This window comes from Fundulus heteroclitus, chromosome 21 (assembly GCF_011125445.2).
Source record: "Fundulus heteroclitus isolate FHET01 chromosome 21, MU-UCD_Fhet_4.1, whole genome shotgun sequence".
Classification (NCBI taxonomy): domain Eukaryota; kingdom Metazoa; phylum Chordata; class Actinopteri; order Cyprinodontiformes; family Fundulidae; genus Fundulus; species Fundulus heteroclitus.
The window spans coordinates 6,448,091-6,473,591 of NC_046381.1; the positions used below are offsets into that span (position 1 = coordinate 6,448,091).

General features: G+C 40.2%; 1 protein-coding gene across 1 annotated transcript in view; it reads left to right on the forward strand.

Moving 5' to 3' along the window:
- The window catches only part of si:dkey-192l18.9 (F-box/LRR-repeat protein 7), a 43,989-nt gene continuing 18,488 nt past the window's right edge, over positions 1-25,501 (forward strand). Inside the window, exons 1-2 of the mRNA XM_012854207.3 lie at positions 1-447; positions 7,515-7,604. Of these exons, the coding sequence (XP_012709661.1) occupies positions 411-447; positions 7,515-7,604 (127 nt within the window). The 5' untranslated portion in view covers positions 1-410. The remainder of the gene's footprint in view (positions 448-7,514; positions 7,605-25,501) is intronic.

The following is a 25,501-nucleotide window of genomic DNA, read 5'->3' on the forward strand; positions in this document are numbered from 1 at the left end:
CCTCACAAAGCCTGTCTGGACTCTCCACTCATCCTGATAAACAGCTGCTTACCATTTCAGGGGGAACTTCTCAGAAAGAAGGGGAAAAAAACGAGGTTTTCTTTGGACCTCCTCTTGAAACGGGACTTTTGTCTGTGGACGGTCGGATTTGGAGTCCTGCAACGCTGCAAAACGCACCAAATCTGGACTCTTGACTTTTTTTTTTTTTTTTTTTTTTTGCGTAATGCTCAGCCGTCCTCGGTTCAACATCTGGATTAACTATTGGAAGTCGGGTCTGACGGCGCTGTGCTCTTCACCAAACTTCAGCATTAAAGCAGAACTGCCTCCTTCTTCCTCTTCTTCTTTGTGTTTTACTGTGGAGTTCAGCCTGACAACCCGAGTGCCTGCGCGTAGATTATGTATTCTTTAAAATGGGTGCGAACAATGGAAAACAGTATGGAAGCGAGGGTAAGTGGAGCAGTAACTTTCTGAGCACGCTTTACGCTGTTGGCATGAAAATCCCGTTATGTGCGCGTTTGTCTCGCAGGGAAACTAAAAATAGGAAAACCAGGCAGGGTTAGGGTTGAGCTGGAGCTTTTTTTTTTCTTTCTCTGCAAACGTTTTTATTTTATGTTTGTTTGTTTGTCTTTCAAAGGACTTTTTCAACCTCTCATTACATGCAACATGTTTAAAGTTTTCCCTAAAAAAAAAAAAAAAAAAAAAAAAAACTCCACAAAGTGACATCATCTGGTCACATCTCCTTTATTTTTAAACCTAAAACGTGTTGAAATATAAATGCAAGCCCCCTATTATCCCATATTAAACACTCCTAACCTAATCTTATCGTCATCTGGCCCCAGCTAAGATGGCTTTGCTCCTTCATAAAGTGAAAACTTAAAGATCAGCTCTTTCTGGACGCCGGCTGGGAAATCTTGAGTTCAAATTCAGTGTCACCTCGCACATAATTACCTGCCTTGGCCGGGAAACAAACTCATCTGTCAACTCAGCTGCTGGAATTTACGGCCCTTAGAAGAAGCCATTTCTGGCCGGCCAAGTGAAGGTAGAGATGAGGACATGAGCGTTTTGGTTTAGTGGGCATTTTCTTATCTTGACAAGAGCCAGTTTCTTAGATTCCACCCCCCCCCCCCCCCACAATCTCAGGACTTGGAAGCCATTTTGTGCATAATACTCAGGCCATATGGACCCTCTGTGTTCATGTGTCAGGAAATAAATGTGACCAGGTGCTAAAATTAATCTAAAGCTGAATTAAATCTAACTTGCAGGTATTGGTGAAAAACTCAAAGGCAAACCACAGAGGTGATTCAGGGCCATCTTGTGCAGCAATAACTTGAAATTTAGTTTTATTATGTCCTTATCGGCCATGGTTATGGAGGATATTTGGTGCACTTTTCTTTACACTTCTTCAATGTTTGCATGATGCAACTTTGACCAAGCTGTATCTGTCAGAGGGCTATATTTTATTTGAAAAAAATGTATTTTAAGGAGCTCAGGGGCATTTGGGTGGCTGGAAAACAAGCCTGAACCATCACCCTTCCACCCCCGTGTTTCACAGTTGGGATGAATATTCCATATTGCTATATTACCCGTCAAGATAGGTGTCTTCTTTAACCTTTCCAACAAAAAGAGAAACGTGTTCATCTTTTTCCTATTTCTGCTTTCACAAACCTTTCCCAGTAACCGTGCTAAGCCCGAATCACCACCCATCCTCCACTGTGTTTTTGCTGCGCTTGGTTTTTGTGGCCAAACATCCCTACGTCTTAAGACACGTTGCTCCAGAACTGCTGAAGCGTCGCCGGCTGGAGACCGTTCTGCCGTATTCATTTTAGAGAGAATAGACCTTCTGCGCCAGGCTGAAGGCCATGTTACTACAAAAGAAGACCTAATCATGAACTTTTCCACCTCTATGTTGGACAGTGGGTGTTAGTTTGTGCTGTGATTAGTTTTCTCCAACCATGACATGTTGCATTATGGTTAAATATCTCTAGTCAGTGCTGAGGTTTCCAACTTGCCGTAGTGTTGGGACCCTCCTGTGAATCAAGTCCATTTGGTTACCAGCACCTACCTGCTGCTTTCCCCCTAAAGTCCTCTGAAGGTCTGAAGGTGCCATGGGTGGAGTTAGGACTTTTCTGTGACTTTTTTCAGCCCATTTATTTAATAGATTGTGACATTATTGGATCTTAAGTTTGTTTAGTAGTTTTGACGTCAGAGGATACCTGCAGCTGATTATTTCAGTAACGGTGATGTGCGGTCCTTCAGAAAACAGAGCTCTCATCGGAAATGTAAACAAAATGAGCCGTTTTTCCTCAGGGTTATGCAGTTAAATCATCCATTGTCTATATCCGATTATCCGTGCATGGTTGAGGGGGAGAGGTGGATGGGGGGACTAGTGCATATTTCCAGCAGTTGTTGCCCATCACAAAGCAACAACTGCTTTGGAGAGACCAATTAACCTATCAGTCATGTTTTTGGACGATGGGGGGAAGCCGGAGTACCCGGAGAGAACCCATGCATGCACAGGGAGAACATGCAGAAAGACTCCAGGCTGGGATTTGAACTCGGGATCTTCTTGCTGAATCCACAATTTAAATCAGCTTTCGAGAGAGAAACAATAATGCATGAATTCTCTGTTGTCAAAGATTCATTAAACTTTCTGCAGTCTGCAGAAATGCAGCATAAGCTGCACTAAACTTTGTTTTTAACACGTTCATATAATCTGTTAAACCTCCTACCGCCGGGCGTTTACATCTCTACCATGAGGTTTTAGTAATCCTGGAATATCAGCGGCGTTGGACGGCCTGTATCATCTTTGCTCCTATAAATAATGTTTGGACAACATTTTGGGCGTAGCATATTAAAGTTGCAGTCCGGCTCGGCCAAATGCATTATTTCTGGCCCCAGAGCGGAGATGTTTGTATAAATAACATTCCGATGAGCTCTTATCCAAAGTCAATAAGTGCAGAGAAAAGGCTAAACCCCGTGTTTTGAAGAAAATGAAACATGTGTTCCTGCTCTATGGTGGAATTTCTGCTGTTAAGCTGCACCAGCAGCTGCTCTAATTGAGTTGGAGTTGCTCTTTCAGCTCCGGAGAAGCAACTCTGCTGGGAAATCAGATTAAAAACAAACCTTTGCATGCATTAAACAGCAAGCAAACAGATTTGCAAACTGAAACTAAGCTGTTTGTTTAACTAAAAAGAAGAATTTATTCTTATATTTGCTCTTGAATAAAGATATAAGCACCGTTTATCATTAGGAAAAGTGTGAGTTTTAATACTGAATAGTAGACCCTTTCAGTTATTAGAGATGTACCAATCAGGCCTTTCTGGGACATTATATGTTATTTATTTTTAGATCTGATCTGCCAATTCCAATTGTTTTAGGACTATAACAAATGCCTCTACTTTATGAGAGCGTTTAGCTTTGAATCAAACAACACATAATTAGGGGATTACAAAACCCTCCTCCTTTATCCACCAAAGCATATCGTCCTAATCTTTATCTGCTTTTCATTAAACTCAAAAGTGCATCAAAGTACTTGCTGTTAACGCGTTAACGCAACAAAAATGGCGGGGGTTCTTGGTTTGATATGCTTAATGAAGTTTAAGTCCATTTTTTTACTATCTGATGTGCCAGTGACCAATCAAAGTGCAGCTCCAGCAGTTTAGATGGAGATCCAGATGTGGTGTTGTGGTACGAGCCAACCTACTAAGAAAGATGGAGCAAGTTGAAAAGATATTTCTCCAGACTCTTTCAGATTTAGTGTTAAATCCACCTCATCCTTACTGAAGAGCAGGGGTGGTATGATCAATTCAGCTCAAGAAATGAGGCATTACACGGTGCACAAGAAAAACAAATGTTTTGGATGTTTTTATTATTTGTCATTTGGGATAATTCAGTCCAGATTTAATCTCCGTAAGTACCGCTCTAAGGTGTTTCTTAAAAAAAAGTAGGTCTAAATTTGTCTTTTTTTATGTTTACAGAAATGTATGTTTTGCAAATCCCAAACTGTGCTTTAATACATCTTTAGAAATAGCCAAGCTATGATTGATGTGTCAGATATTATTACATTTTTAACTACAAGTGGGAAAATGCCGTCCAAATTGAAGAAGCAGTGAAATAACCTTGGCTAAATTCAGCAAAGTGTCTGCAGACTAACAATAGTAAAGCATCCGTTATTTGTCTTTTCATAAAAAGAATAATGGTTCAACATTCGACCTTGTGCTAAGAGGATGCTTTAAAGAATATGTAATCAGTGCAAAATATTCACTTCAGGTTTGACCAAGATTTTGAACTTTAAATGAGACGTTTCAAAAATAACTAACTAACTACTCTTGGGACGGTTCACCGTTGTTCCATGTCTTCTCAAATCGTATATGATGGTTCTCATTGTGGTTCCAAGGAGTCCCAAAGCCTAAGAAATGGCTTTCTAAACCTTTCCAGACTGACTATAACTTTCTTATTTCTTAACAAGGGACAGCAAGTACATTTCTATATAAAGCCCAGTTGGTTTTGATTGCTTTTTCCCTTAATACATGACATTCATGTTTATTTCCCCAGGTTATATTTGTCTGATGTAATAATCTGTTTGATAATCTGAAGCTTTTCAGCGTAATAAAAAGCGAAACCAGTACCTTTTCACAACACTGTGTGCTGATGCTGTTGTGTCAGCCTGTCCATGCATGCATGCGTGGTAATGCTGTTACATGGATATGTCTCCCCAATATGTCTGATTTTTTTGTTTTAACATTTTAGCACGAGCGGTGAACAGAAAAGCTGACAACACATTTTTGACATAAAAGCTCACAAATACAATCAATATACAAATGCTGGGGGGTTTAGAAGTAAATGGCATTGTTTTTTTTAAAGGGGACACATTCTTTTTAATGCCTTCCTTATCACAATGAAATCATTCTGTTGTGGTCTAATATGTGGAAGTGGTGGCCTAGTGGATAGGGATCTGGGCGTTTGGGTCGTGGAGAGGGCACAAAGGTTGCTGGTTTGAAACTCTGTCAACCTGGAGCCATGAGCAAAATCCTTGACCACAGATTGCTCCGTTAAATTCAAATTTTATGCACTCCTAGAGATTCAAGTACACAACAAAATGTATTTCAGGGCAAAATAAGTTGGGGGGGGGGGGGGGGCTGCATGAAATGTCCCCTTTAAGACATGGTTAGGTCCAGAGAAAGCAATACATCATCCATTGTTCTTAATTGGTATTAAATCAATAGAGGGGATCATCTAGGGATGCCCTGATACCAGTTTTTTCCAGACCGAGTACTTCTGTTTAGATATTTGCCAATTCCAAGTACCGGCACTGGGTGCTTAATAAATTGGGACATATAGATCACAAATAACTTATATAATAATATAATTTACCACTGAAAACGACTGATCATCAAAGGCGATGACTTGGGTAAAAGCTTCAGGTACGTTTCTGGAGTACTTGTTGCAATCTTGGTTGCGCTCCAGCAGACTGTTTGAGTTCTGTGTCACGTGTGGTCTTGAAATGCTTGATCTCATTTTTTTGTGCTGAAGGGCGCCATTTTTGCCCCTCTTCACAGCACAAAGCATTAGATTGGTATCGGTTCAGAGTATCGGGTTGCTATTACAAGAATGAGTACGAGTACTTGACACTGGTAATGGGGTATCGGGCCGCTACTATCTGCTGCTAAAGTAAAAAAAAAAAATCGTAATCTATCGAGGAGCCGCAATAAAAGTTATTTTAGCAAAACCTTTTGATACAAATACAATCGTGTGTGGAAAAGATGATTCTGCCGCTTTGAATTATCCCCCAGTTGTCCTTAATGTTCAAACTGTGAGACATCGTTTTGAAACGCCATCCCTGATAAATATGTTCGCTCATATTGTTTGAAATAAATCTTACATGTTCAGTGTCATTAAATCTGCATGTTTGATCACTGATTTTAATATACAGGCTCTAAAAAGTACATATACCCCAGATAATTTATGATTAAATGTCCCTTTGTGAGTTGCCGTCAACCACGTTTAGCATAATTGACTGGATATTTTAACCAGTGTTCTTGGCAGCATTAGTTGTCTGTTTGTAATTTTCTTAGCATGTGCCCAGCTTTTAAGCAAAGTCCAGTCCCTCACCATGATACTGCCGCCGACGTGCTTTACAGTTGGTGCTGTAAAGTGTTTAAAAGCCTCGCCACGACTCCTCTGAACTCTCTTCCTCTCGCCGTGGCCAAATGGCTCAACCTCTGCCTCGTCTGACCGTGAAACGTTTCCGCTCCGGGATTTTACAGCTTTGATTAATTTGCGTGATTTATTGTGGCGTAGCTGTCGCTTTAAAGTCCGAAAGGGCGGCGCTTCTGATTTACAAGAGCAGAATTCTGCAGGGCATCGGTCCACATCTGTTTTCAAGTCTGCCTCCACAATTAATTACACACCGGTTACAAGTATGCAGCAAACCATCCAGCAGCATACATGCAACAGCTTGTTTTCATTTTTTTATTTTTTATTTTTTTTACCCAAAAAGCGACAAAAACAAACCAAAAAAAGAAACAAAACGAAATGAAATCTTCCCAAAACTCTGCCTGAAGTGTTTTTGGTTTGTTTTCAGACCTAGGTGCTTGCATGTTCTTATGGATATCTGTGGCCTTCCTCCAAATGTCATTCATGCTGTATTAGTCTGAAGATGCTTTTTACACTCTTCTGCAGCTTTCATAGTTACCTCTTGTTTTAGGAAGAGTTGATTTTATGGAAGTGGCGGTTCTTCACGCGTCTCCGGCTGGCTGGAAGCTGGAAGTCCACAACGGCACGCTTTAACATCCCGACAAACGGATGAACCGCTCTCCAAAGCAGCCCACGGTCATCCTGTCTTTCCTCCGCGGCAGAGGCCCGCTTTCAAAGCAATATCTCGGGGAAATTTACTACTGCCATAGTCAATATAAAGAAATTTAACCCCTCCATCTAATAAAGGAAGCGTAGCTCATAAAGAAAGACGTAGGAATTCGTGTAAACTCAGCGAAACGGCTTTGATGTGGCCGTTTTGAGAAGAGGCCGTGACCTGGGGAGAATGCTGCGGAAGAGCTGCCGTCATTTTTTAAATGCTTTTGTCTTCCTCTGGAGCCTTTCCTCAGTCGTCCTGTGTGGAAATGATGACTGGGGAGAGGTTTCATTGGACCTAATTCCTCCTCCGAATGTAAAAAAAGAGAAAACCCGGATACTTAGTCAAACAGAGCAGCCCGGACTTTGTGAATGTGCCAAGACGAGATATTTATCCCCAGCTGAGGAACACGAACATCATAAAGCAGAGACTGATGGGCTTTTTGTTTCCTTGCACTTCATACGTCCTAGCCAGACTAGGTTTGTCATGAAAGTTAAGTTATCACTGACGGACTTGAAAGGTGGGGTTTCTTAAGGGAGAGAAGTATTTTCTGGGGCTGCCGGGGTGTAATTTTCTGCGGATTAGCGATGCATAAATCTGGAAAAAAAGTCCATTTGTCACGTCGGCTGTCCAGGTAAAGCACTTTCATTTGTCATTTGCGCAGGTAAAGGGAGCTCAAGCATCTCCTCGGACATAAGCTCGAGCACAGATCACACACCAACTAAAGCTCTGAAGAATGTGGCTACCACTGAAGGTAAGGCATCTGGTGCTCATTAACCAAACTGCCCTCCCTTTTTTTTTTTTTTTTCCTCCTCTTCGTCTCTCCTCCTCCTGCGCTGCCTTTTTTGGGACAGAAACCCGGTGCGTTCCCTGGTTTCAGCTCCCATCAGAACCGAGAAAATATTTTTGAAGATGGGGGGAACAAACACACGCAGTCCCGGCTTCTCATAGCGAAAGAATGCTTATCTAAACTGGGGTTGGTGTCAGGCTCGGAGTTCGGCCCAGTGGGGAGGGAAGTGCACGCATGCAGGAGAGTTTTTTTTTTTTTATTGTGGAGATGGAGACAGTCTAGAGAGTAAATATGAGGTAGAGGAGTTTTTACTTCACTCGTTTAGCTCTCCGGCTCCCCCTTGTCTGCACATTATCTTGTTTTTGTTTACCCCGACGACCTGCCGGCCCACAGGTTTTCTGTGGAGAACTTTTTGTCAAGCATCCACCAGTTCTTCTGTCTTTACTGAAGAATATATGTAAAAAAAAAAATTGGTCGTAATGTTCACTGGAAAGGTTCAAAAACACTGATTCAGTCTGTGAATCAGTTAGAAAAAAGTTTGTCAAAAGGCATTTGTTATTACATAGTAACAGCACATTTACATTGTGTTGGAAAAGTATTAAACCCCCATAAACATTAGGATATTTCGTCATGTTACAAACCGCAGACTTGACACTTTTCTTTTAAAATGCTTTACAAAAAATAAAAAAAGAAGCATCCAACCACAGCATGATACTGCCAACACCATGTTTCACAAGTGGTCGGATGCGTTGAGGGTGATGTGCAGTTTCATGCCCGATATTAATGGAGGAATTTCACTTAATGAAATCTTTGAGCGTATGTTTTTGAATCTGAGGGCAAGATCCTTCATTTTTTCCATCAAGATGTGAAATGTTTTGCTCTCTCAAAATTGCTCTCGCTCTCAAAATGTATCGCTTGCTGACAATTAGGCCAAAATTTGGTTCTGCTGTCAGATTTGATGCCCCTTGCACACAATAGCTGCTGCTCCGGCTCTCGTGTTTCCTCTTTTTGAAGGTAGGCACTGATGCCAAAGTCCCACTGTCAATGGGCAAAGTTATCACTCCCTTTGAAGTGAGTAAAGAAATTCTCCGGCCAGAAACATCCCTGCTGAAAGTGCTGATTTTTATCTCTGCACGGGAAGAACAAGCGTGAGGGGCTCGATTCAAACAAAAGCAGTGGCATGCATTTGAAAAATGGGCTTTAAATCCGAGCATTGAAACATACTTTTGAGGGGAAGCAGAGCATAGTTGTAATCAAGCTATGAGAGAGAGAGAGAGAGAGAGAGAGAGAGAGAGAGAGAGAGAGAGAGAGAGAGAGAGAGAGAGAGAGAGAGAGAGAGAGAGAGAGAAAAAAATAAGGAACCCTGCATTTAAACTGAATGCAGGAGCAATGCATGCTCTTCTTTTGTGGAAGCTAAATTCTTTTACACATTTTATTTAGCAGCAGCATTTTATTTAAGGCACTGAATACAAATGCTGGCGACACTTCTGTTTTTTTTTTTTTTTTTTTTTGCTTGTATCACAAGCGCATCTGCATGTCGCAGTATAAGACAAAAACATGGCTGGTTCCTTCACGGCGCTCGCATACTGTTGCCGCTCTGCTACATCAAACGCTGAGGAAGGATTGCCGTGAAATGCTCTTTGTTTTTCAGCTTTCATTCAATTTGTATCAGTGAATTTTCTCACTCAGCAATAAGGTGGCTAAGACGAGAACGCTTAACATTCTCCAGACTCTGCAGTTGAATTCGGTAGAAGATGATAATGTATCCATCTTTAACCCCCAAAAATTAAAGATGTCTTGGTAATGAACCGCACAGATAGTTTGCTAAAACGTCTCAAATAGTTCAAGTGTCCAGGTGTCTGTTTCTCTGGTGAGCAATTCCTTTTTGTAATAATAATAATAATAATAATGATAATGATAATAAATGATAATAAACCTGGAGACTGACAGTAAGTTTTACGAAGCGGCGGCGATTTTGACCTGCGTTAGATTTAATTTGGTATCAGGGTGGGCGCACTCTCACTGTTAGTGTTATCCCGTTGTCACGAGCGGAGCAGATGGACCCGGTATTCAGGCCAGACAAGCAGATGAGCTTTAGAGGAGTTTATTAAAAGGCAGTCTGGTAAGACATGGACATACAGGCTTAGTGGTCAGAGTACAATCCAAGGTCGGTACACCAGTAGAGCAGAATAAACAAGCAGGGATCCAAAAACAGAAACTGGTCAGGTAATACAAGCAGGCAGTCAGAACAGGGAAGGAAAAATCAGGTACAGGGTTCAGGCTGGCTCAGAAATCCGGAGGCTAATTGGGTCAGGTCAACAGGCAAACCAACAGAACAGGGAATGCTGGACTAGACTCACCAAAAGGTTAAAAAGACAATGATCTGGCAGAGTGCAGGAGACAGAGGCAGGTATAAATAGGGGAGTGAGCAGGTGAATTGAGTTGAAACTAATTACAGGGAAACAGGTGGAACTAATCAGAGGCAGGGAAGTGACTGACAGAGAACCGCACTGATAGGTTGGTGACTGCTGACAGGGGAGTGACAAACTGATTGGGTGAAAACAGGGAGGTGAGCTGGCAGGTGAACAGAACTAACCTTAAAGCTTGCAGAACCCTGACTGATAATATAAAACAAAGAACAAAAGCAAACCACAACAAGAATCGGTAACACTTTATTTGAAGGAGTGTACATAAGACTGACATTACACTGTCATAAACATGACATAACACCTATTATGAACATAAATTACTCTTTATGAATGTTTAGGACAGTTGTCATTAATTATCATTCGGTAAATTATGCCACTATTAAAGCAAAGTTGACATTGTTTAAAATGTCTTTGTTATGACAAGCCCTTAACTTAACAAAACCCCAAGTCAAGACCTTAACTTAACCAAATCCAAAATCATGCCCTTAATTGAACCTAATCCCAAACCAAACCAAACCCTAAATTTATCCTAATCCCAAATCAAGCCCTAAATTTAACCTTGTCTCTTAAACTTAAACTGTTATGACAACTTGACATTAACAGAGACAAGGTTAAGTTTAGGGCTTGATTTGGGATTAGGATAAATTTAGGGTTTGGTTTGGTTTGGGATTAGGTTCAATTAAGGGCATGATTTTGGATTTGGTTAAGTTAAGGTCTTGACTTGGGGTTTTGTTAAGGGCTTGTCATAACAAAGACATTTTAAACAATGTCAACTTTGCTTTAATAGTGTCATAATTTACCGAATGACAATTAATGACAACCGTCCTAAACATTCATAAAGAGTAATTTATGTTCATAATAGGTGTTATGTCATGTTTATGACAGTGTAATGTCAGTCTTATGTACACCCCTTCAAATAAAGTGTAACCCAAAACTCAAACTATTCCATAAACCAAAACTAAGACACAACCTAAACCTAAGACAGAATCGGTAAAATAGAAAGAAGTACAAAAATAAACCAATAACCAAACTCCAATCATGACACCCGTGTGCTCATAGCTGTTTGGCTGTCGCTGATAATTTGGTTTTTAATAAACCTGGTAATATCCCGGGTTTGTGAGACGCTCAAAAGTGAGAGCATAGTCGATAATTATTGACTGGACCATTCTGACACGCGAAGATGATTTGATTTAAACTAGGGCTGGGTGATAAATCGATTTAATCGATTAATTCGAATTTACAATTCTTTAACATTTCATTTTTGGAAAATCTGGATTTTATTTTGCCAATACACTCATTGGGTTTCCATGAACAGCATGTAATGCTGTATATATGTTTAGGCAAATATATTGTCAAAATATTGTTAAGTGGAAATTTTTTTTTTTACCATAATACGAGGTACTTCATTTACTTATTTACTTTTTTTTAACTTAGTTTGAAGTTCACAAGTGCAGTGAAGCCTGTTCTTAGCTCAATGTGTAATACCACTAGCAGCAAATGTTTTGTTATATTTTCATTGTTTTTTAATGACACGGCTGCCATCTTGTTTTACAAGCATGTTTCACAGCTTGTTTTTAGTTGCACCTTTCAATCCAGGTCAACTCCCTGACGAAATGCTTGACATAAAAAGCAAGGTTTTAAAATAATTTCTTTAATTTCCTTTTATGAAACAAAAGGGAGGAAACAATCGATTAATCGCATTTGGTATGATAAAATCGGAGATTTATTTTTGAATCCATATCGCCCAGCCCTAATTTAAACAATCCCATTTGAATCCCACCTGTGTGTTTAGGGACTTTGTTCTGGGAAGTTCTGTTGCCGCAGGTTTAGCTCCATCCAAATATTCCAGTCAACTGTGACCAGCCGGCCTGTTCCTGCTGAAGCGTCCACGCTGCATGACGCTGCCTCCACCATCTCCATCACAGTGGTGTTGGAGTAACGGCAGCAGAAATTCCCCGCTGCGGCACAATAAAGGCATTATTATTTGTAGAATTGTAGAAAATTTGGAACATTTATCATTTTTTGTAGTCTATCACACTAAAGTTTGCGTTTCCAACTTAAAAAAAGGCGAAAAGGTTCATTTTTTCCATTTGGGGAGAGTGAATTTCTCAGTCACTGATCAGTTTTGATTGAAAGCCTCATCAAACTGTCTTGTTGTTTCTGATGCTGTCCCTTCCAGCTGAGCGGTGACTCATCGCCTGCTTTGCTCACTCAGGCACATAAAGAGCGCGCTAACCCGGCTGCTGTCTCTGCGTTGTCATCGCCGACCTTAAATCTGCTCTGGCACGGCGAGCGTAATATTCCTGTGGTTTGGCGCTGCCCACACAAAAACAAATGGCAGCCAGAGCCCGTGTTTATGGCCGTCGCTCGGCTGGAAGATTCAAGGTGCTTCTCAGGAGGGGGGGGGGGGGGCAAAAAGATGGAGGGTCGAAGAGAAAGAAAATGTCCGGCCGACTCACAACACATCGCCTCTTCTTTTAGTTTCACTCTAGACGTGAGAAGCTAATTCAGCAGTTTGCCCTTTTACATTTAGAGTGAGAAGAAGCAGATTATTGCTGCAGGTTTTAACTTTGCTGGAAGCGCTGACTCATTCGGATCTGTCCACCTATAAAGGAGCTTCTGGAAATAAACCCGGGGAGTTGTATAATTGCTCCAAATATGTCTACTGCGAGCACAACCTGCGCCGATACGAAGCGGGCGAGGAACAGACCATAGACGACCGCCGCGTCCAAACCATAATTCCCAACTCTGTTTTGACTGAAATTGATATTTTTTTTCTCTCCACGCTAAGTGGGAGTAATTACATGGTCTACAACCGCCACGGCCACATTCAAATCCCCCCTCCTTAGAAAGACGCGCGCCCACGGAGCGTGCGCGTGCACAAGCGCACACAGGCCGGCGCAGAACCGCGTTCAGATACGCGCTTGCAGTGGCGGATCAAACAGCCCTGGCCCACACAGTCCTGTGGTCCACTAAACTAATCAGGAAGCAGTCTGGGCTTTTTCCCCCCCACCACACACTGGGAGTATTCATGCCATCCCAGAGCTGCACTACGGCCCGCTGCCGCGCTGATTCAGTTCGCTTTTATATCTCGGAGCAAACGTCACAATAACAGCGAGAGATTTTCTGCTGCCCATGCGTTTAACTCAACTGGAACCACACATATCACTTGTTAGAAAACAACGGGCAGTTCTAAAACGTTCTGCGAAAGCAAACGTATCAGTAATCCAAAAAAGAGTTGTGACTGTTTTAGTTTTTAGTTTTTTCTCTTACCCCAACTTGTGCTGCTTTAAAGCCACAAGTTGTTGTATCTTGGCCATTAATCACTGGCTGGTTTCCCAGTCATTTTAAATAACAGGGCTGGACGATATAGAAAAACAGCATATCGATAAAATAGAAATCATATTCATCGATATCGATAATTATCAACAGATTCAAAACATTGATTGTAAGTGCAGCCCTGGCCATTTTATGCTGTTGCTTAGCAACCTATTTTGAATTACAGAACACGCAAACACTGAGTTCAAACTAAACTCTTTATTCAACCAACTTTTAACCAAAACTGCTAGTAGTTAAAATAGAAAAAAATAGAACACCTGCTCTCTGAACTCTTTGAAGGAGGCAAACCTTGGTTCCTGGGTCTGTGTTCTGATTGGTTGGGAGGATGTTGTGACTGTAATATTAACCCTACGTGATAGGCTAGAATGCAGAGGAAGGAAAACTGTTATTCTATTGAACTTTTTATTGACCCTTTTTTCTATCATCGATATACGTATATATCGATCGATATATATTGTTATTGAATTATCGTTCAGCCCTAGTAAATAACACAATTTCAAAGTTATGAACATGTTTACATCATACTGTTTCAGCTGTTTAAAACCTATTTTATGGCAAAACTGAGAGAGGTCAGAATCGTCTCTGTTAGTATAATGCAGCAAATAGCCCTCCCTTCAGCCATCTGTTGCTGCACGCCGCCAGTCAGCAAGGCAAGGCAAGGCAAGGCAAATTTGTTAGTATAGCACATTTCAGTACAGAGACAATGAAAAGTGCTTTACGTGATTAAAATATAGGAAAATAAAACAGAATTAAAGCAAGTAGGAATAAAATGTAGAAACAAAATAGAACATGGGAGAATAGAAACTAAAGGCAAATATTAAAACAGTTGGACTACAAAGTTGAATTAATGATGTTTCAGTAGAACAGTTTAACTAGAACAGTCGAAGGCAATCCTAAACAAATATGTTTTTAATCTTGATTTAAAAGAACTCAGGCTTTCCGCACTTTTACAGTTTTCTGGACGTTTGTTCCAGATAAGTGGAGCATAGGAACTAAATACTTCTTCTCCTGTGTTTAAGTATGTTACATTTTATGATGCTCAAAGAAAAGTGCCACTTTCATTAAAGATAACACCGTTTTCTGTGTTTGTCTACACCGGATTCACTGGAGCTGCATTGAAATGTGATAGTAGAAGCATCAACAAGTCATATCAAAACAGACATGCTAACGGTAGCCCAGCGCTTGAAGCCGTAGCTGTATGTGTCATTTCAGATACATCTTTAGAAACACATAATATAGCTGTGTGTGTTTTTGGTGAGGGCTATCAGAACATGCTGACCTTGCTTAGTCCATAGCAACGTTTAAATGGACTTAAGTAATCGGAAGAAAGGGCGCTCTGAATAGAAAAGGGCCACTTTCATTAAAGATAACACCGTTTTCTGTGTTTGTCTACACCGGATTCACTGGAACTGCATTGAAATGTGGTAGTAGAAGCATCAACAAGTCATATCAAAACAGACAACATACATGCTAACGTTAGCCCAGCGCTTGAAGCCGTAGCTGTATGTGTCATTTCAGATACATCTTTAGAAACACATGATATAGCTGTGTGTGTTTTTGGTGAGGGCTGACCTTGCTTAGTCCATAGCTACGTTTAAATGGACTTAGGTAATTGGAACAAAGGGCCGCTCTGAATAGAAAAGTGTCATGTAAACACAGCAAACGGAATATTGTGATTGGATTAAACTCAGTAGGAGAGAAATTGTATTCTGATTGAGACGGGTGGTCATCGGTAAGCAACGCTGGCTGTGCTCCCGATGCAACCTTTCTATTAGAAACATGAAAAGAGCTCAAAGTCATTATTTATTCAGTAACGTTTCAACCGTAATTACAACCTGGTGCAAGTCCATCCTGGGCGCTCGGAAGACAAACAATTTTGTCTATTTTGCTTTTTTTTTTTTTGCTCAGCAGAGATGGAAATACTTCTTCTTCTTCTTTGTTTTGTTTTTAAGGGAAATTTGATAACTGCGTATGTCAGAGTAGTTCTATTCTGAATAAAGCCAGGTGCAGATAAACGCACCATAGGATCAGATTAATTAACTGTGTGCCCAAAAATAAATGATACAATCCGATTTCTTTTGTTTTCTTAATCTGAATACATTTCAATCCGATCGTGAAATTTCGTGCATGTAAACATAGCTACTGTTGGAGCAGTATTTCTTCCCGAAAAAGCTCTGGTTGAGCTAAAAAAAAAAAAAAAAAAAAAAAAAAGGGATAATGCAAAGCCTGGAAAGAGGGATATAATCAGACATGTAACATACTCCATCTAATACTGATCAAATGTAGTGTGATATTTTTGCTACTGAGATGTCACGAATATCTTAAATGACTAATCAGGGTTGGGGGAAAAATACCAAATTAGGACATCCTTATCAATAATGTGTCTAGACCAGAGGAATCAGTAGATTAGTTTATTTATGGCATATTATTTAGGATATACTTTTCTTATGTTTTAATGTAAGCTTTTGATTTATCACCACAAAACCATGCTAATTTAGCTTTGGGTTATCAACTGACAAAATGGTATACCAGTTCATGTCTACTTTCCAACAAGCTGTCATTTTGGACTCAAAAGTTAATTCCTTGGATCGGCTTTGCAGCTCTCGTAGAGACGTATCCGTTCTCTACCAGATCTTCACTGACGTTTTAAGTATTTTATGATTTTTGTGTGGTGAGGGCAAGCTGAAAGCGGGACTTGTGGTGTTCTGTTTTTTAAAGTTTTATCTAATTACCAAGTGAAATACCAGTCTGGTATTAACACCGTGAAGCCACAAGAAATCCTAGAAGTTCAAATTCAGTTTCTACCATCTTTAATATATCAGTTATTTTCCTTGCCGTTAAAAGATAGCATTTGTAGCCAGTTTGTCAAGGATTCAAACCAGAGAGGCTGTCAAAGAGAGCATCACTTTTCTTCTTTTTTTTGTTCAAAATAAAATATTCCTTAACTACAATTTGAAAGATTTGAAGAAAGATTTCCTGAAGACGCAACAAAAACCACAGTGCTGAAGTATCCGCCTGCACTGAAATCAGCCGGCTAATGAAAACCAGGGCCCTGCCTGCCGTCTTTCACCAATCCTGCACTCATTCCCAGAAATTCAACATGAGGAAGTTGCACTCACTCTCCTGCTGAAAACAAACTGAGCCAGGCGGTGAGCTGCGCATTTCTGCTTTCAGTTATCGTTTAGGCAAGTTTGCGGTGGCCTGACCCAGTTTAGTTTCTCATTAGCTGCAGACCCAGCGAGCAGAGTCCCGCACAGTAAATCCTTCCTTTTGGATAAAACTGAGTATCTCTCAGCAGGGGTTACGCTCAGACCTCGTCTGGGCCTCCGGGATTTGTCCAACTTAGGGTACCTGAGGAATGTGGCCCGGACAGAGCGGGAGCCCCACAGGATGTTGTGTGCTGGGACATTTGTGGGCGGTTTTGTGTCAGCTGGAGCTTTTGTCCGGGTTTTAAACGCTGATGTAGCACAGACCTGGTCGGGGTGTTGGGCACGTCGGGGCAGCAGGGCTTTGAGGTCAGTTCCTTGAACCGTTTATAGTGACACCAGGAAGGTGGGAAGTGGAGGGAACAATGAACATGCCGGCTTCCTCTCTGGGAACCAAGGACCAAAGAAACAGAGATAACAGCGACAAGGGAAAGCCACTATACATCCCCAATGGGTCTACTCAGTGAACATGCACAGACTTATGTGATAAAATCCCCATAGGGTCAAAAGATATATATATATATATATATATATATATATATATATATATATATATATATATATATATATATATATATATACACTTTTGACCCTATGGTCAAATATAAATATATATATATATATATATATATATATATATATATATATATATATATATATATATATATATATATATATATATGGTCAAATATATATATATATATATATATATATATATATATATATATATATATATATATATATATATATATATATATATATACTTTTGACCGTATGGGGATTTTATCTAATTCCCACAAGGTCAAAATTTAAATTGTTAGTTAAAATTGTTATTTTTTTATTTTATTTTTTTTAATGGGCCTGATGTTTTAAACATTGTCCATTCATGTTCAGTATCCTTGAGGTCAGGTGTCCAGAACTTTAATTTTAACCAGGCTTATGCATTCAAAAACCAGTTCGGATTTGGTTCAGGATCCCAAGCTTCAGCTTTCTAGCTGCTAATTTGTAATTAAGTTCAAAGTCTTCTTTCTTTGTCAGTCCATTGCCTTTATGCATTGCAGAAGCATCGCTGACAGCGAAAGCATGATGATGCCACCACCGTGCTTGACACTGGCTAAAATTTATATCCAGGACAAATCTGACAAATTTATTGGGCATTTTCTCTAGTTTTTCCCACAGATTCAAAAATATTTGGTTAAATGTTGCTGAGCAAGTTGGAACTCAAATTTTTGGTAGAGAAGGCTTTACAAAACTCCAGTGTGAGTCTGACTTTTTAATTCCAAAACCAGTTTTGGACTATGATTTAAGAATATTGGAACACCCTTTTTTTTTTAAGTTCAAATGATACATTTGTTTTGAATGGTAGGTAACAGTCCAGGACATAGTAAGACTTACTATATTAAATATTACTATTATTACTGACTTGAGGCTGGGACAAACTTGAACCCCGTAAAACACCACTGACCAAAGTGAATTTAACATTGCCACTGTTTGTAAAGGTGCTGACCAGAAAAGAAAGACCCTTCTCCAAAATCAAGCACCAATGACGACTTACATCAAGCACCAACCATTTTCACCCCTGAAAATTCAAAAATTACATTCAAATGCTTAGAATTGAAAACGCGTTACATTTGTCAATGCGTCTTGATCTGCCACACAAAAACAAAACTGATGCCACTTTAATCCGGCGCCACGGATAGAAACTCATTTGTATCATATGAGTCTAACTCAAATGTGAGAGTCCAATGTTTACAACATCTTTATGTATTATCATAAAGCCTGTTGGTCATGTTCAGTGTCCTGCTTGTCACTTCAGTGTTCTGGCACGTTTTTGAGGCTGGAAGCAGCAGGAAGTCAACAAACTCAATCACCTCGTTGTCAATAAACTCCAACCATGAACTCAGCTTCTATGCCGGTTCTGTTCTGCTTTGGGCTCTAGGGGGTTTTCTCCCAGCAATTAACAAGTAGCCAGACCATTGCAAGCTGCTCAATAAAGTCCTAATTGAGAAAACTCCTCCAAAACACTCACCATTCATTGACAATAAAGCGGCCGTCCCGGGTTCGAGTCCCAACCCGTGGACCTTTGCCAGCATGTCTTCCCCCTCTCTTTCAACCTCATTTCCTGTCAGCCTACTGACAACTAAAGGCCAGCAGTGGCAAAATAATAAATAAATAAAAAAAAGGACTCAGATGTTACACAGATTTACTCAGATCTACCTTTGTTGCCCTTATTCTACGTGACACCAAATTTAACCGAGAGTGGACGCAGGGCCGGCCCAAGACTCCATGGGGCCCTAAGCAAAATTTTATTTTGGGGCCCACTATTTCGGTCGTTATATAAGGCCAACCCCGAGAAGCAATTCAATCAAAGGTAAAGCTAGACAAATACAAACATGTTAGTATGATTTAATTTACTGTTAAAAAGTAAACTTCTCTTGTTTTTAACTAGCTAATTTGCCATTAACGGCTTGGCTACACAAATCTCTTGTATTAACATTAGCCTACAACGCAAGCCAAGATTCAAACATACCTTTATGTCAACATTTTTTCTCCTCTTCCTCTTTTTTATTTTTCCTTCAGACCTCTGTTGAAATTGTGTTTTTGCACTATATCTTTAATTTTTACACGGACAAAATAAAAAAAATACTTTTTTTGATTGCTCTTGGGGGCCCCCTAGTGGCCTTGGGGCCCTGACCCAGTGCTTAGTTCGCTTATGCGGCTCTGAGTGGGTTTGAGTTATAGGAGCTACAAATAAATCTTTTCTCTTATTTCCACAAATGGCAAAAAGACTTAAATTTCGCTAAATGTTCTGAAACTCTTGAAAGCCACTGAAAACATTGTTGCATAAGCAATAATTTCTACTCTGATAGGGGCACCAACTTCCTGCAGGAACCATACGTGTGGGTCAGAGGTTTATGTACGCCTTTGCCGGTTATGTTCATGTTGTGGTTTTAAAGCATCGCCCCACCCTTCTGTGTGACAACAGCAGAATTAAATGCACTGTAAAAACGGAACTAAAAGTAACTACAATTTTCTTGAAATGAGTGCATTTATCCTTGATTAGAGCAGGTAAATAAGATGATCTGCCAACGGAATAAGATTTATGCACTTAAAATAGGAACAACCCATCTCCATCATCTTATTTCAAGTGCAGTATATCTAATTATCTTATTATAGGGGTCAAAATACTCATTCTATTGGCAGATAATCTTATTTACCTGCTCAAATGAAGGACAAATGCACTAATTTCAAGAAATTATTACTTATTTTTAGTTCTGTTCTTGCAGTGTGAAATGTAATGTAATGCTCTTCTGGCTTTTTGGTTCCGGTGTGCAACCCAAAGATTTTCAGTGGCCCCCGTGTGGTGCCGCCCTAGTTTCCTCTAATTATGAAGGAACACTGTGAATAAAAACAAAAAACATCTACAAATCATCCAAACTGGCATTAATAGAGTTTCTCATGATCAGTGAGGGGTTTCTGGTCTGTTAAAAATAACATAAAAATCCCATAAATATTATAAGTGACAGGCTCATGCTTCAGTGTGAAGTGTGTGTGAAAATAAAGCCTCCTCATACCCCCACGGTGATGTGCTAAAGGTCAGAAATGCAGTCTAAACATCCCTGCTATGAAAACTCCCATCTTACCACATGTTGCATTTCTCCGACCTTCCAGGAGCAGCAGATCCGTCACACTTTATCCAGAAACTGCCCTGGCGAACCGACGCACTGTTTACCGGTGTTTGCGCAGCCAGATATATAGTGTTTCACTGTTGACTTTTGCTGCGCCAACACTGAAATACTCCTTTTCGGAGACATGTTTACACGCGTGTCATCGGCACCGGGACATTTTTCCTGTATTTTTTTTCTTTTTTTTTTGTTTTACTCTGCAGAGAAGATTTGAGTTGTTTTCTTTAACCGGAGTTGGCCTGCTGCTCCACCAGATCTCTGTTATGTTTGCATCCAAACAGAGAGGCTTGTTTAAATGTGGATGCCTCTGCTTTTTTATGGGGGGGGGGGGGTGTTTGAACTTCTCACCTCATTGGACAAATACTAACATGGGTTACTTTGAATTTATTTTATATATATATATATATATATATATATATATATATATATATATATATATATATATATATATATATATATATATACTTTTGACCCTATGGGGATTTTATCTAATCCCCACAAGGTAAAAATTTAAATTGTTAATTGAAATTGTAATTTTTTTAATGGGCCTGATGTTTTAATATATATATATATATATATATATATATATATATATATATATATATATATATATATATACTTAGAAATGGTTAATTTATTTGCCCCTTCAGGGAATTTCTCTTGACAAGACGCCGACGTTGCCCACAAGGTCAAAATTGAAATTGTTAATTGAAATTGTAATTTTTTTAATGGGCCTGATGTTTTAATATATATATATATATATATATATATATATATATATATATATATATATATATATATATATATATATATATACTTAGAAATGGTTAATTTATTTGCCCCTTCAGGGAATTTCTCTTGACAAGACGCCGACGTTGCCTCGTAAACGTAAAGGTTTCGCCTTTGGGGACTTGTTCCATGCAGAGAACGTAGAGAAAAACATTCGCAGCAGCTCTCCTCACGTTTTCTCCATCGTCCTCACTCCTTCTTTCTTTCGTGTGCAGAGACAGGAAATCGAAGCAAAAAAAAAAAAGAAGAAGCTCAGAACAAGAGCGAGGGGTGGGGGTGAAGAAAAGAAAAACAATTGCAAGCAGATTTCCAAAAAAACTAAAAAAAAAAAAGAAAGTGGGAAGGAGAGGGACACCGGCACAGAGAGCAGATCTTTCTGTCTCATAACTCTTCGCTGATTACTGCTCAGTCTTCCCATCGTCTCTTTTGGACAGGGAGGGAGTGCTGGCCCGTGTGTTTCCATTTTATTTTATTTTCTGACGTTGCTCGAGGTCTCTACCGGAGCACGCCTGACAGGCTTTGGCAGAGACACCACCTGGCGTTGCTTCCTGTAAGATTCTGGCGCGGGTCGCTGTGTTTTTGATGTAATCCACCTGGGTCTCTGGGACTTTTAAGTGGCAGGGTGACCACAGTTATGGACCAGCTGAACCAACACATCAGACTCTCCTCGGCTCATTTTTTTTTTTTTTTTTGCGGTGCGTGTCATTACGTAAGCTTGGAAGTGTCAGCCGTGGTCGCAGTGGCAACGGCACAAAAATGAGAAAGAGTTTTTACGATTCCAAAGGGAGTGTTGGATGGTTTTGTGTTTCGCATAGTGACAAGTTAAGGAATAAACACGGACACATGAATATTGTTACAATACCAGATTGGTCTTTCAATAGAAAGGACACAGTTTGATACACAACTCAAATGCTTGGGTTGTCATACATGGTGCATAATGCTCTAATCCAGAAGAGGACACAGACAGTTTTAAAGCTTTTTGTTAAATTATGCTATATAAAGCAACCCACACCAAACTAATGCAAGCATGGCTAATTATAAGGACACGTTTGGGACAAAAGACCCAGCTGTGTTCTGTAACAAATTGTTCTTTATTTCGCTAGAAACCCTGTAATATGCTTCATACTTTGTACTCTTGTTCGAATTTTTGACCTCACACTTTTTCTTGCCTGCCCGCAAATTTTCTTTGCTCACTTTCTTTGAGAAAAACAACCTAAAAACTACCTGATGACAGCTTGAGCAAATAAGGCTTTTTGACGGTCAGAAATTTTAGTCACGTCTGTTGGTAGAAGTACGGCAACAGAGCGAGGCCACGAAGTTAAGGTCTGTTCTTAATCCTGTTAGTTGTTACTTCTCTCATTATTTATATATACAAGAAACCATGGTAACTCCAAACTCTATTAGATATAGTGGTGCATTCTCCTGGTACGGGTGTAGAAATACATCGATCCACATTTATATGTCTATTAAATGTTGAACGATCCAATCACATCAATGCAAAGTGAAATTATGGATCCATATTGTCATTTTTTGAGATAAACCTTTATTTTGTAAATCACAAGGGATGAGACTAAATATAACAAGTAGTCATATATACAGTATATATATATATATATATATATATATATATATATATATATATATATATATATATATATATATATATACATATACACACACACACACAAAAGCAGAAGAGCAAAGAGCAAACCTGTTTAATCTAAAGTTAGCTGTAAAGAAACATCAAGAGTAGCAGATCAGAGTAAACACAGTTGCAATTGTATGTATTATATATTATATTATATGTATTAAAAAAAATGCTGTTTTTGATTTAAATGCCTGTTTAGAAATAAAATGGTCCAATAATTTTTGTGTGTGTGTGTGTGTGTGTGTGTGTGGTGGTGGGGGGGGGGGGGGGGGGGGGTTAGTGAGTTAATATTAATGTAATCTATAGTGTCAGACGGGCAGATGATATTGCATCATATCGATCGGAAATCGTAACAGACTTTGCGATATTGGCGAATGTCGTATCGTCTTCCACACAAATCAATCTGACATGGTGTTGTGAAATAGCTGGTGATTCACACCCCTATTTGCTCAGAGCCCTCTCCCTTCTCATGCCCGTTTACATACCGTAAAAAAAAATAATTCACCAGTACATCTGTTTAGAAGTGAAAAGTGTGTATGTGATACATTGTAGGCAGTGCCATTGAATAGCTATTAATGTATTTTTAGAACCCGGTACAGACCCAGTAGGTTGTATTATTATCTAAGATGTATATCCCAAGAACTAATAGAGGTTGTGTTTTCTTTTTGCTAGGATTCAAGTTTCATCACTATGTGTGCGCTTATTTATTGAGACGTGTGCCATTCTTCTCAAATATCTTTTTAAGAACTCTAAAGTTTCAGCTACAGATGTCATGTTTGTGCCAGATTTTGTGAAGAGCTGACTATAGCTTGTCAAATAGGACTGGACTGCCTACAGGTGTACAGGCAAAACAGCTCACAAGTATAGGGTACGGTTGCATAAAGGGCCAGTATAAGATGAGAAAGCACTCAGAGAAACACAAATCTGTTGTAAAGGAGTTCCAGGATTAGATACAGAGCTAAAACGAGGACCACAATAACCCTCGTTTAAAGTGAATCCTCTTTGTCAGAAGTTTAGAACCACAAAAGTTCGGCCTTTCCCCCCTCCCCCATTTTCTGTTGCTTTAAAACCACGTAAGATCACAGCATTTGTTCCTCATCATCACCAAATCAAACATTCGGGCCCCCACACCCCCCTTTTTTTTTTCCATTCCTGCTTGGTGAGGAGTTTCTTCTGGGTGCCATATGTAGCCACATTTCCATCCTTCATCATTCAACACCACTTTCACTCTTCGCTCCAAACCTCGTCACGCAACTCGGGCCGACATGAATGAACTGCACAGAGAGCCACGTCGCGATCCTTCGCTCCCATTAACTTCGTCAAGCCTCATGTTTGGCATCCCATTTGAACAAACTTTCAGGAGGGACATGATTTCTCCAAAAACCAGCTCATTTCTTTTTTTTTTCTCTTTTTTTTTTTGGTATGATGCAAAATGACTTGCTTCTTCCATATGTGTCCTGGAAACGTGTGGTGGACAGGCAGGATTTATGAAGAAGGGGCGAAAGCAGAGTATGGAGACTTTTAAAGAACTCAAGTAGTTGGAAACAAGTTGTACTGTGGAAACAAAAAAAAAAAATGCGGTTTCTGCAAATCTGCTTGGGCGCAGCATGTTGAGACTGTGAGAATAGCCGCTGCCTCGAAGTAAAATAGCAATAGGGGGGGGCTTTGCAGTGAGAAAGAGTCTTATTTCCTGTCCAAGTGTGCACATTGTGAAGGAACCGGCGAGTCCTATTGTTTTCCAGGTCGGGCCGGTGACGTCAGCTCTTCCTGCGGCGCTGATAGCCGAGCCGCCACACCGTACACTAATATCTGCTTCCATGTATTCAATAAAACCCGAGACCGACCCAGATGTTTTTCGTCCCCGCTGTTTTCTCTCAGATGTTTGGTTTTAAACAAAACTGCAGCACGGGACCGTCCAGCGCCGATGAACCGATTGTGCGTTCGGCTTTGTTACGCTCCAACGCCTGTTGCTTTCTGCTCTCTGACCCTTTGTGGTTTCTCGCTTTGGCCTCGATCTCGAGCATCCCTGATTCCTTCGCATTCCTAGCCTCGGAGGACCTCAGGAGGGCCTTGCAGAGCCCGGAGCATGTCACGGGGGCTAACGGCACTGAGGTAATAGATAGGTCCCTTCTGCCAGATGCAACAGTAATGATCCCTGTAGCTCCAGACGGGGTCTTAGCAGAGCCTTGAAGCGCTGAAAGATCCTGAGTACAATCCCCCCCGGCTTTGGTTTATGACCAACGTCTGCACTGACCCTGCCTGTGCACTTGTCTCCGTCTCTGCTAAAGTCTGCAGGCTCCTCCGCCAATTCATCTCCCCTCTTGCCCATTCTCTCCCTAAAAAGGCCTTAGCCCCATGCCTCATAGCTGCTTTTTATGCTCCTTTTTTTAAAAATATTTAGTTTTTTTTTATCATTAAAACCGCATCGCTCAGAACATCTGAGGCCTCTTGGCTCTTTAGCGATTCCACTGATTGATTTACATTAAGCGTCGAGTAGGAAAGCACCATCCAGATGCGGCCCAGGAGCAGGGCTAAGTCGACGTTAATGAGATCCTGCTGCGGCACTGCCGTGCGTCGGCACAGATCGAGCATTAGCGGCGAATGACTTCAGTCAAGTATGCCTTGCTGTGGCTGTGTATGCATTCAGAGCGCATGAGATTTTCTTTCACTTCACCAGAGCTCCGTTGTTCTGCATCCAGGGTAAAGACCAGATGTTCCACTGTTCTCCTCTGATTTCCGAGACCAAGCTGAGTCGTCCACCAGC